The sequence below is a fragment of the Triturus cristatus genome, chromosome 10 (genome assembly GCF_964204655.1).
Source record: "Triturus cristatus chromosome 10, aTriCri1.1, whole genome shotgun sequence".
Lineage (NCBI taxonomy): Eukaryota > Metazoa > Chordata > Amphibia > Caudata > Salamandridae > Triturus > Triturus cristatus.
In genome coordinates, this window is record NC_140593.1 from 94,281,802 (window position 1) to 94,295,670 (window position 13,869).

The following is a 13,869-nucleotide window of genomic DNA, read 5'->3' on the forward strand; positions in this document are numbered from 1 at the left end:
AGTGTCAGGCCCCAGATGCCCTCAGGCTACTTCTCTGGATTCCCGCCAAATCTAGGATGCAATTTAAATCCCTGACACATGTTTAGACAGGAGTGGATGGAAGGCGTCCAGAATCCATAAAAAGTACATTCCAGATCGGTAAATCACAGGGAACTCTGAGGCCTCAATACTAACAAAAACAGAACGTTCCCAGATGTAGGTGGAAAACAGCAGCAGGAGGGGAGGCCAGTCAGGCACGCGGATAGAAGTCATTCAAAGGCTGCAAAAGCGCTACATCCCGTACCACGGAAAGCGCACCATGGGGGTCTCTCAGACAACATGGAAACACTTCCCATACATGCTCACAACCAGGGCCAGTGGAGTTATGTCATTTTACATCCCCCCGTTTTTCATATATTTATGGATTTGACATGCAATACATCATCTGCTTCAGAATCTGCAGATTTTAACAAAAAAAATAGTTTCAAACACAAAAGGATAAAAAAATTACTGCAAACTCGTTAACGCATCTTGCCACACAGTGGAAGGCCCTTCGCAAAGTTTGGGGATACCTTTCTATTGCTTATTGTGGTATTCATGTTTTAAACTGGTACTAATAAGAGAACATCTTTGCCCAGACAGTGTTAAGAAGTGTAAAAAGAATTAAATCATGAACTAGTACCATCAGAAAATGTTTTGCATTATGCCACATAATTTAGCTTTTCTTGCCACATAATTCAGTATACCCTTCCACATAATTTGGTTCTCCACTGCCACATAATTCTAGTGGTTCTGCTCATAGCAGAGACAACACATTTACAACCATGTACCCCACATGGTCTAGCGTGCTATCCATGTAGATAAGCTCTTCAGTGTGCCAAACAGGGCTAGTAGGCGCTATGCAAATGCAAGTTGCCTTCACACACAACATAGAAACACTTTCTATATGGACTCCTAGCAGACAACATGCTTCCAACCCTGCACGCCACACGGTGTAGTGTGCTATCCGTGTGGATAAACGCTTCAGGACCCCAAATAGCGACAGTAAGTACTACACAAAAACGACATTACAGGTTACAGTAGGCAATTGTCTTATGCCAGCAACACAAACAGACACCAGAGGGCACCAGACTGAAACACAAAGTTTGAAAGAGCTTGTTACGAGGGAATTGAATGCAGCATTGGGAACATTTCCTTATGGCCGCATCAAAAACCTTTTCCTCAGAGCTGTTCAAAAGGCAGAACTGCTTTTTGAATGATAAATTCCTTTCTGTCAATGACTAGAAGGGGACAAACACGGGGCATTGCGAACTATGTCAAACAGAAACAAGCACAGGCAAAGCCAAGAGATCTGGCATTGGTCGCTAGCCTTTATCTCTTTGGCAGTTCTTGTTTTGTTCTGTCATGGTTTTTGCCAGATGTTATTGTTGGGGAAGCTGCCAGGCCCTCAGCAATCTAAAAAACATTGAGTAGAGGAAAAATATGTTTTGATCCAAAAGGCAGACATTACCATAGTAGTCCCTGGCTCTAACGGGAACTATTCTGTGTGTGGATGAGCCCCTTGTGAAGGGAAGCACATTGTAATCCCAGTGAACTCGGGCAAGGGCTGAAGCAGGTTGTGGGTGGGAGAAAAATGTGAATAACCCAACAACGGACTTATGGATGAAGTCTGGCAGAAAACCCCTAAAATGTTTGTAAAATCAGAAAGGTCTTGGCTAACGCCGACCTAAGAAGAGTTGGGTCTCAAATCTTTTGGAAGATTGTAATGGATAATGAAAATGACTGACCGCTTCCAACAAAAGTCAAGGCAACGGAAATGAAGTTGAAACTGTTGTAAATTGTGAGGCAAATCTGATAAAGTATTCTAAATGACATTAGAAACTAAACCTGGGAATAGAAGTGTTCCTATATCCAAGGACGAGTGCTAAGGTCAAGGCGAGTAGATGTCAGTTAGCTAGCAAAGCAGAAACAAGACACACCAAAACTTTGTAAATCTGATGAGTCAATTCAGAAAAGAACATAAATCTAGGATCCAATCCTTAGAATTAAGGATAATAGTCATACGTGGACTCCTAAAGGGTCGCCGCTACATTTAGAGCAATGTCTAATTCTTAGGGTATTCACACATGATCCCTACAGTACTTCCATAAAATGACAATAGTTCTAGATTTCTAGGTGAACTTCACCTGCGTAAATCTTCACCTGCAGAATTTGCACCAGGAAATTTGACAAATATTTAACTTTTTCCTTTTGTTTCTCCCCCACTCCTCTCCTGGAAATATACTTATAACTGCCCACAGCAGGCGGTAACTCGCTTGCACTTGAAAACAGAGAATTTACCTGCAAGAGGTTATGTTTCTGCTCGCCGACTTCAGAGTTTGTGGCTAAGGCCCGAAAGTTGCAGGTAGGACCTCCAAAGGACGCCCACAAACCCACTCCAACCATGAGCCTGTGGACACAAGAAAATCACCCACACTGGCAGAATTGGCATGGTCTTTAATCCCATTTGTGAAATAAAAAATCCACCACCTGGGATTCTCTGAATCAGGGTTTGGATACTGCGTTGATGAACGTACAAGCGACGTTAGATGAATCTAGCGGCCCAAACCCCTATGTGGCGAAGGCCCCTAGTGCTTGCAATAGTGAGTTAAAGAGAAAGGCAGAGATGTCTGGAGTTCAAACCTGTTTAAAACAAATATATAAATCGACAGGAAAGACAGGGGATTCCATAGAAACCTCAACTTTTAAGCAATTCTTGACTTAGGTAAGGCCAGACCAAATTTCAAGGGAGTACTGTGAATGACAGAGGAAAATGTAGGTAATCCAAAGAACTGACTGAACTAGGCCACTGGAAAGTCCCTTCTGGTTGAGGCTGTGAGGAAGGAATGCTGAAACGGGGCAACATTTTCCAATATCACGTTTTCGAGTGGACCCACCTATCATGACTCCTGCCTGAACTTTTGCTGCGGAACACTGAATCGAAAAGGCGGGGGCTGCACGGTGAAGATCTGCACTTACACAACCAACCCTCGTTTCTTGATTGAGGATTGGAAAATGCTAAAACCAGCTGCAGGTGGGTGTGGGGTGGGAGTGATCAGGGGGTCTCCCCTAGAGTTCCACAGGGACATGCTTCCTCCCGGGCCACTCTTGATATACTGCCAGGGGTGACAACACAACAGGTTTCCAGTGGAAGCATACCCGATATTTATAAGGCCAGCAGGTTTCCTCTTACGTGAGCTCTGTTATGGCATTGTCATTTGTAAAGCGCACAGTTGCCATTTGTGCGGCCTTCTAGCGCTTTGTCGGCCGCTTAACACCTCTCCATCGCCGCTGTGCACCTGAGCCACCCACTCAGGCCTGGAGGGACCGCAGCTTCACTTCTGCATTTCCCATTTCGAAACCAGTGCGACCGAATGAATACAGAATGTATAAAGCGCGCTGCTGTTTATAAGTTCACACCCAATCAAGGGAAGGCACACATCTTCCTCGCTTTTTGACCTAGGATCCTTTGGATCAGCAGACACAGTCCATAAGGGGGCACCTGCACGGCGGGGGGCGGGACTTATTAAACATGTGGGGTTCCCCTACTTGTACTGTCCCCCCAGCAGTGCCAGCAGAAGTGGCACCTCCGCAAGGTGGAACCATGGCCTAGTCTTTCTTCACTTTCCACCTTGCAGGACAGTCATGTGACCCCACCCTCAGGCACACGTCACCAGGGCTCACCCTGTGTAACATGAGGGTAAGAGCGTCTTCCTATGCGGTTTCCCTGTTTGACCTAATTAGAGCCATGTAGGTCCCAGAATGAGAAGCCCCACCCTAGACTCCCCACAGCCGTTCCCTTAACGCCCCCTCATGGCACTACTTTTTCATGTTACCAATCTTTCACCAGGTTCAGCCTCCATTCCACCCTTACCTCGGCCCTAGCACGACACACTCTTGTGAGATGCACTGAGCGAGGATCCCTCTGAGTAACAACCATGGTTGGCTGTATACTGCCCATTCCCTTAGGCTGCTCCTCTGCTGCGCCTGGGTGGGCCCCTCAGAGCACCTACACTGGCAGGTCATATAACGACGGCTCCTCTGCTACCCCACAGTAGGCCGGGCCCAGATGGGAGTATACTAATGCCACGTGCTTTGGTTGGACCCATTGGAGCACACACCATAGTAGGATGGCTCCTCAACCGCTCATGTGCAGACTTCAAAGCCTGTATTTCAGTTGATCCATGATTGCACCTCCAAAGGGGACCCTCTCCACCTCTGTAGATGGTTGGCATATACAACAGTGTTTAGTCTCACACTTTCTGCTTACATTCGTGCATATTTGAGGCCATAAGCTCGCCGTGACACGGTTTGAGCAGTGCGTTTCATACAAGCATTACATCAAAACCCTTCAGAGGGGCCAAACCCCACTCACCCATTCCTTATCCATCTACATGCTGAAATTACATGCATATTTGTCCTGTATTTCTATGTTGCTTCAGTTTACCAGGACACAGAAAAAACCACACAAGAGCACAACTTTGGCCCTTGGGCGCATCAAATTCCTACCTATGCACAACAGACGACCGACACCCACTCCTCTGTCCAAAGAGAAGAGTTCCACCTTCAGCACCTCTTCAGGAGTATGGAGAACTCTATAAAGGCATCGACAATACAACACAACAGAGCCACCCCTACACCACTCCGGAAGGCTGCGCGGTCTCACTCGCATGCCCGTCTGATGCCGCAACCCAGGCCTTTAGCCCACCATCAAGGGTGTCCTGGACCCATCCTCTTCCCTCAACATTCCACCTGTTGTCAATGTTGCTTCCACTGGAGGGTGGGCTTTCCAGGACCACTGACCCACAACACCTCACCATATGCAGAATCTCTGGAGTATCTAGAGCCCGCTGCATGTAGGACGCCTTCCGCTGTCTGTAGCACCGATCACGGCCTCCTCAGAGTAACAGGTAACCAGAAGCCTTCTCTATACAGGAAACACTGTCCAGGAACCGACAGACCTGGCCGCGAGTTATTGAGGGAAATCACTTATGTCACATAGTATCAGAGTTCCACACCCTCCGCCAACTCCCAGCGTGAGGTCCTCCCTGCTCGTCTTCATTACCCAATCAGAGTAAATTTACAAAGAGAAACTTTGTTAAGTGCTGGGACACCAGTGGTAAACTTCAGTGCCCCTCACAGATTCCACCGAGTCAGTGCTTCACTTGAGCCGGTGGTTTCCGGTGCTTGGCACCAGTACTTAATTGTCTGCACCGACACTTATGAGGGTCTGACAGATGGTGGCGCTGTTTGTCTAATTTAGAGATAAGCACCACAAGAGTTGTGTATTAATTCAACATGCATTAACAATGACTTTTACCAGCCACCCGAGCTATTCATACAGCTATGGAGACCTGGGATAGTGTGAATTATAACACTTCCAGGAGAGTGAGGGTTAGTTGTTTTGGTTCTGTAATTGGCAGCGCTGCAGGGACAATGGGTGATTCTAGCTGCAGTGGCCTCCTGTTGAGGGCCCTGGCACCTATATTTTTACCAATTAAGCAGTGCACCCAGTAAGAACCGACTGCGCCAGAATTCACGGAAGAGACCTCAGCCGACGGTGCTATGAAGTAATGTTTCTACTTCTGTATGTAGCTCTGCTTCCTTGAATATGAAACACTGTATGGGTGGAAAATTCTGGACTTGCGGCGCTACAATTGTTAAGGCCCAATTTTATGTGTGGCACAATCCTCCTGAATGGCTACACCCAAGAGCCATTAAAAAGGTAAAGTTAGAAAACGGCGGAGGGTAGTGCCTTCTTAATTGGTTTCTCTTTCACTCTTTCTCACCTAATTTATTCTTGACTTTCAAATCACTCTAGCCTTGAAAAAGCCCAAGGCCAATGGGCCACTAGGGCGAAACACGTGTCGGCTTGTTGCTTTTCCTCTCACAATCTATACCTGCATTTTTTGTCAAAAAATAAAAACACCACAAGTAATTTCATTTTGAGCAATGTTCTTTATGTCGATTATCCACTGACGTGGACCAATTAAGAAGGCACCACCCTCCACCGTTTCCTGCTTTCTTGAATACCCTTACATTTCCAGAGAACTCACTAGAAGCAGACACGAGCTTCAAACAGCAGATGCATCCTAGGAAACTGCTCCAAGCACCAGGGCCTTGCATAGTGTGAGCCGAAAGGAAGGCTTTACTTTCAGCTAGTCTATCCAGGACCAACACAATGGCTATTAGATCAATGCTCCAAGTGTCCTGGTGAGACTTCTAAAAACACTAAAGAAGATTACTTAACCCTCTTGTACAGAGTGCTTCTCTCTTGCTCCGAGTCAAAGTCTAATGAGGAAAACCAGGTCCTTAAAAATGAGTGCCGGTGCACACCACCTGCAACCGCCGGCACAAATTAATCACTGTATTAGATAGATGGAAAGGAGTCTATCTGTTCATATCTGAACTTGGTAATACAACCTCAAGCAGGGTCAAATGTAAGCATGGGATCAGATGGTTTGTAGAGCAAACAGAAAATGCCCCTGAAGCCTAGTGTGGATTGGAGGATGTTAGGAAAAAATACTACCTGAGTCTGGGTAGCAGTATGCCTGCATAGCCAGGCAGATACGTAAAGTGTTTTGTCCAAAAAGACCACCATCCCAGGATCAGCAAACGTTGGCAAGCAGCAGGAGGGTTCATCACCTGTGGCGATATTTAGCAACAGAAGTCCTTAAAATACAGATAGCACAAATGCAGGTGTTAAGAGCGTAATATGAACTTTGATTACAAGCTGAATGCGGCGAGAGTCTGTGATTCACAAGACGCGCGACCTCGTGTAGGTCAATTTGCCTCTGCATGAAGAATGATAATAAATAGCATATTATACTCTGTGCATCTGAATGTATGGCTTATGTCATGCTCAGCGATGGCCCGTATAGGGCGTGTTACCGGGGCGGTGATGTGGGGTAGAGGAGGGGCAGGGTGGGGGGTTGCAAAATGCGGCCGATTGCAGGTAAGTTACGAAAAAAATAAAGAAAACAAATTTTGTTGCGCGCGCTGCATCGCATTTGGCGATGCTGTACGCGCAACGAAATTCGTTTTTTTTCCCCTTAACTTACCTGCAATCGGCCGTATGCTGCATTTTGCAACCCCCCACCCTGCCCCTCCTCTGCCCCACGTCACCGCCCCAGTAACACGCCCTATACGGGCCGCCACTGGTCATGCGGTTACTGATGTTCAGTACTTACTAAGAAAGATATTTAACCATAACTAGAACACGAAGGGTTAAATCTATGCAGAGAAATAAAATCATGATAATTAGGCCTTGTAAGCATGGCATCAGTTGATTGAATCTATAAATTGATTATAGAATCAAATCTGCCGGCACTAATTGGAGTTTCCTCAATGCAGACGCGCTCTGTAGTATGGGAATATCACCTTCGGACTGTAATAATAAATTATATGATATTTAGGGGAGTTGTTCCTAGTACATTTGTTACGAATACCGTATAACAATATCTATATCTATCTATCTATCTATATATATATATATATATCTATATATGTATATATATATCTCTATATATATGGTGAATATATACATATATATATATATATATATATATATATATACACACACGTATATATATATATACACACACACACACACACACATATATATATATATAAAAATATAAATATATATATTAATTACTAATAATTGCTAGGACCACAATCTGCAACAGCAACGCAAATCATAACTCGTGCACCAAATGACATGCTCATGGTCTCAGTTAATGCGACAGAAGCAATTACAAACTTTATTAATAGGCTTACATATGACATGCCACATTCTAATTACCACTTAAAAAGGGATGACTATGAATGCAGTATTATTGTTGGTTTAAGCATGTGTTTGAAGTATGTATTTCAAATTAGAATTGTACAGTTGTGTAATTCATGCAAATTCGTTAGAGTTATGGGCAATTAAAAAGTAGAGCTTTACAGCAGCCAAGATATCACTAAAATGTAGCTTCTTCATGTTCAACCTAAGTATCTCTTTAAATGTTAATTTCTCAAAAATGACAGATGATTTACACAAAACCACAGTCCTTGAGAAATTTTTTAAACTCGTGGTAAGTTTGAGGTAATTCTGTTCAGCAGTTTTTTTCTGTATCGAAGAGCAAAGAACCATATGAAAATTAAAATGTGAAATCTTACTTTTGTGACCCCCTTTTTCTTGGCTCTGCCTTACCTACACTATGACTATCGGTAAACTCAGAGATTATTTGTTGCCAAAGGTACAGAAGGATACCCGAATCACTGGGCAGGCCTATAATCTCAGCACAGAACAGTTTGTTTGAACTTCCATAGGTTTATATTGATAAAATTCTTATACATCATGTTCCTGCTCTGCCATCGTTTATTAGAGACGCAAACAATTTTCTTCTAAAATCCACAATATCAAATGAGAGACAGACATCTGTTTTATTACCCTTGATGCACAACCATTATATAGATGTATAAGACCTGAGGATGGAAGACGGGCAAGCAGGCTTCATTTGAGGTCAATGCTTAAACATTTTTGCTATCATAACAACACGAGCCTTAGAATGATGTTGTGGTGCCTCAAAGGGAATACTTTTTTCTTTGATACGCACATGTACATACAACTACAATAGACTATCATGGGCACTTGCTTTGTCCCCAGCTATGCAAATTTATAATTGGATTGGTGGGAGGAGCAGATGGTCTGGGGTCAAACATTTCCAGAATATACTTAACTTCATTTGACAGCTATGCTGCATTGATGATTTAATTCATATTTCAAAGGGCTTTGAAGAAAGAGCTAAAGAATGCATTAGGACTCTTAACTGGCAAGATTTAAATTAAATATTAATTTGATCCGTAAATGTGTAACTCATCTGTTTATTATTTAGATGCAAGGTTGACTTTAGTCAATAAAGAGATGCACACATTTATTTTCAGGAAAGAAACAGCAGGCGCCAGTATATTGCACAATATGAGGGACATTCCATTATAATTGAAAAACAGCATAGCATGAGGTAAGTTCTGAAGAGTCAAACGCCACTGCAGCACACCAGAGTTGCTTGAGCCGGAACAGGAAATTATGTTGGTAAGATTTAAGGCAAGAGGGTACAGAGGCATGACACTGGATCAGGCTAAGAAAGACATGATGTACTTTTTGAAATACAAAAGAACAGAAGAGAACAAATCTCGCTTCACACACCCTCACTGAAAAAAAACAAAGTTTAAATTGACATTATATTTAGGTTTTAGAATGAGACATGAATTAATGTTAGAAAAACCTAAAAACCACTGAAATACACCAGTTAAAGTTTAGTCAACTTACTATAACTTGCACCTCCATTATGAACTGCTTATGTCCTAACATATGAGCTCATTCATGTCATGTTGCATGACATCACTGTTGGCATCACTGATTATATTTAAATAACACTGATGACATTACTAATGAGACCATTCAATCATTCTCACTGTAGCTAAAGGCTTTCAAAGCGCAGGAGTAATGAAACAACCTAAATTGGGGGTTCTACCTTCACCCAGGTCATGCATCCAGTCCTCGATGGGCATCCCGACGCCTGCTTCTCATGGCTTTCAGCGGGGCACATTTGGGGTTGGCCACAGGGCCTGTGCCACTCACCTCACATTCAGCTAACAACTGTGCATAGCTTTCAGCCAAGGCCTGCACCCGACTCCCCATGTATGGCCAGCACAGCCTGTATGCCTAACCACACCTGCACATAAGCTTTGGCTGTACGCAGCAGGGGTTAGCCGCAGGCTAGCAAAAACCTGGTGGGTAGAGCGTCTCTACCCTATCCATTATACCTTTTATTTTACTTTCTAAGGACACAGAGTCCCTGATTCCTATAATATCTGGCGTTACATTTTAATGAGATGTTGCAGTTGGCAAATCTGATCGTGAGGTACCATGGTACCGTCATGGATACTGTGGTATTCCACTAGCTGATGGAATAAAAGCCTCCCTCAGCCAGTGCGATTTGAGTCTTCTGTAAATGTTTGGTACCGCAGGAGTACCGGGAACAAAACTGTCCAGATAGAGCTAATTTTCATAGAAGATTAACAAGTTGATGACTAGCCAGAGCACCATTTTATATGCAAATGTCTCAAAAAATACTCAATAGATTTAAGCAAGCTTTCTGAGTATATTTCAAATTTTATGCCAAATTTAATTTTTCCAGCTGTTTTTCTGTATCATAGAGCAATGTTCCTGTGGGAATTAAAATGTGAAATCGAGGTTTCCTTCTTTTTTTGACCCAGCTTGACGGATAAGTGCAAAACTTTCCAAAATGGAGTAGAAGTGAGAGAACATTTGCTTGGAAAGTTTTGTGCAGATTCATTGAACAGCACCAAAGTTATCAAAGAAACAATAAAAGCTTTTCCTACGAAAAGATTGACCTAGCTGGCGTTGAGCTGCTAGTATGATATATATATATATATATATATATATATATATATATATATATATATTCACTGAAAAAACCATAGGTTTCACACATGTTATAGTTAGCGGAAATTTTACTGATAAAAAACCAATGAAATTGCCCCGTTATAGTTAGTGCTGGCAACTATAACTCACGCGACCGCAATCCTCTGCTGATGCTAATACTGTATTTAGACACTTATTTGCCCATGTCTTCTTCCATACATTTTTAGCTATACATATATTACAAATATTTTTTTTTATAAAGACACATATGTCATCAGCAGAAGATTGCGGTCGCGTGAGTTATAGTTGCCAGCACTAACTATAACGGGGCAATTTCATTGGTTTTTTATCAGTAAAATTTCCGCTAACTATAACATGTGTGAAACCTATGGTTTTTTCAGTGAATTTGCAAGGTTTTTTAAATGCTAATTCCTAACTATAACGTGTGTGAAACCTATGGTTTTTTCAGTGAATTTGTACGGTTTTTTAAATGCTAAGTCACTTTACGCCATTCGAGGCGTGCGCGCCCACTTAACGCAGTGCGTTCCGTGCACGGTTTTTATCAACTTTAATAAGCCCTGTACATTTGGTGGCCTTCGGCCACCAAAAGCACAGGGGGTGGGGTCAATGTGGATAGTGTTTTTTTTATTTCGATTTTATAATTTCATGTTGCCAAAATATAGTTTTTTTACTGATGTAATAAGCCCTGTACATTTGGTGGCCTACGGCCACCAAAAGAACAGGGGGTGGGATAAGTGTGGATAGTGTTTTTTTTATTTCTATTTTTTACCGTACGCTTACGGTAAGCGTACGGTAAGCGTACTAGGCGAAATTGCCGAAAAAAAAATAAAACCGTTTTTGCTCTTGGGGGATGTTTGGGGACTCCCTCAACATGACTATGTAGGAGGGAGTTGTCAAAACAGCCCCGTAACATGTTTTTGGGCATCATGTTTGATAAATAACACTCAGTGCGAGAGACAAAATGGCGGACGCCGCTTCCTGGTTTCGGCCGATTCGAATGTTTACTAAGATCTAAGAGCCAATCAGAATCGCGCTCGCGCACGCCACCGTACGCGTACGGTAAGCGTACGGTAAGCGTACCGTAAGCGGGCTCAGATATATATATTGATTTAAAGGCTATTTTCTCAGAATCTACTGAACAGATTTACACCAAACCTACAAAAGGCACTTCCTTGACATAGGGACTACCTCTCTGCCAAATTTCTAGTAATTCTGTTCAGCCGTTCGGGCTGTAGCTCGTTCTAAAGGTCCTATGGAAAAATGCATGGGAAAAACGCGTTTTGGGACCCCCCTTTTATCTCAGCCCCCGCTTGACGAATCCCCCCGAGACTTTCAGGGTAGGAGCGGAGCGTAGCGCCCCACCTATGTTGAGAAATTCGCGAGGATTCATCGACCGGCGCCAAAGTTATTCAAAATAGAATGTTGCGGATTTCCTATGGAAAAGGGGTCCTAACTATAACTACCTACTGGCGACCGCCAGTAGGTAATATATATATATATGCATACATATATATATATTACATGTATATGTGTATATTATATATATGTATATATACACATATCTATGTATATGTATGTATATATACATATATATACACACATACACACACATACATATAACAATAAAAAAACAAAGGGTAAAGTGATGTTATAGGTAGATCTTGTAATAATGGAAAACTAATATTGGCGCAATTCGGAACGTTGTCTCATCTTCAAGGACATTTCAGTCCTGTAAGTGAACCCCTACACGTGACAGTAACCCATTGGGGAAATTATTTTTAAAGTGATTTTGGCGATCAATGAGAATAAAGAGAACTTTCTAAAAACTTACCTGACCAGCATGCACTATGCTTTGACACGCCCACAAGGGAGTATAAATAAGCGAATCAGGTGTTGTGGTATGCTTTAATCACAATCGCCAGCACCCGTGAGCAAGGGCGCAGTGACGCTCGAAACGCGTTGGGATATGTTTGGTGCTTTAAACGCTGCACGTCTGGGGATCACGATGCAGGATTGCCTTGCGGATTTTAGTAAGGTGACGACGGATGGTGGCTCTCCAAGCAGGTACTTTGACTGTTGAGATATATATATATATATATATATATATATATATATATATATATATATGTCACAGGTTGCCCCAAATGAGAACGCCACACACAGAGAGAATGACGCACACCACCTCGCAAGCGTCAACAGTGCAGCAGGTCGCTCGTGGTCCCAAACAGCCATACGCGTTTCGAGCTCTGATTTAGCTCTTGTTCACTGGCACAAAAGCAGGAAAACTGCATTGTAAGAACAAATGTTTTTATTGGATCAAAGGTCCCGCCCAACTGGGCGCATGGCATGCTGGTTAAGGTAGTCCATATACTGCCATCCAGGACCCCAAAACATTTGTTCTTACGATGCAGTTTTCCTGCTTTTGTGCCAGTGAACAAGAGCTAAATCAGAGCTCGAAACGCGTATGGCTGTTTGGGACCACGAGCGACCTGCTGCACTGTTGACGCTTGCGAGGTGGTGTGCGTCATTCTCTCTGTGTGTGGCGTTCTCATTTGGGGCAACCTGTGACTTATATATATATATATATATATATATATATATATATACACATACATATATATATTACATATATGTATATATACACATATTTATGTATATGTATTTATATATATATATATATATATATATATATATATATATATATATACATATACATATATATATACACACATACACACACATACATATATCAATAAAAAAACAAAGGGTAAAGTGATGTTATAGGTAGAACTTGTAATAATGTAAAACTAATATTTAAAAACAAAAAGCCCTGAAATTAATTTCTACTCTCCTTTTTGTAAAATAGCACCACTCATAGATCTCATTACAGGAGAGAGATAAAAATTAAGTCATGTAATCAAAAAAAACATTCAAAATGTAAAAAACAAAACTGCGTTTTTGCAATATTGCACCTAAGGGAACTGTCTACCCCCATACATCTAGCAGCCTGTTCTGGTCGGGCAGGTGGAAGTGTTTGTGATGTATGACCTGGACACACAGTTAAGGACACTGTGGCGCCATCTCATGCCCCACGCCAACAGTTCTGAAATGTATATATCTCCGCATTGTTGAAGGGCAGGATGCTCTGGGCACCAAAGCTTTGTGTCTTTTTCATACTTATCTGAAAAGTGATATTCTTATTGTCTGCATGTTATGCTCCTCTGATCTTTGATACAGCTATTGATGTTGTTTGTGCTTACTTATCAATTTATCTCGACCTTGTAGCACAGTATGTTGCTGTCTTAATAGAAATCTTAAAGACAAAGATAGAAACATGACCTCTCCGTCTGCTTTCCTCGTCCCATACCATACCTAACTGAGGAGAAGAAAGCTTG

The 13,869-nt window shown here is 42.4% G+C and overlaps 1 protein-coding gene across 11 annotated transcripts in view; it reads right to left on the minus strand.

Annotated features, from left to right (window-relative positions):
* Positions 1–13,869, minus strand: part of THRB (thyroid hormone receptor beta) — a 600,087-nt gene that overhangs the window by 142,221 nt on the left and 443,997 nt on the right. The window contains exon 1 of one of the 11 annotated variants that reach the window (XM_085630524.1): positions 6,548–6,658. The exons of the other annotated variants lie outside the window; for them this stretch is intronic. Within the exon in view, the coding sequence (XP_085486650.1) occupies positions 6,548–6,575 (28 nt within the window). The 5' untranslated portion in view covers positions 6,576–6,658. Of the gene's footprint in view, positions 1–6,547; positions 6,659–13,869 lie in introns of those variants that run through there. 11 annotated transcript variants of the gene reach the window in all.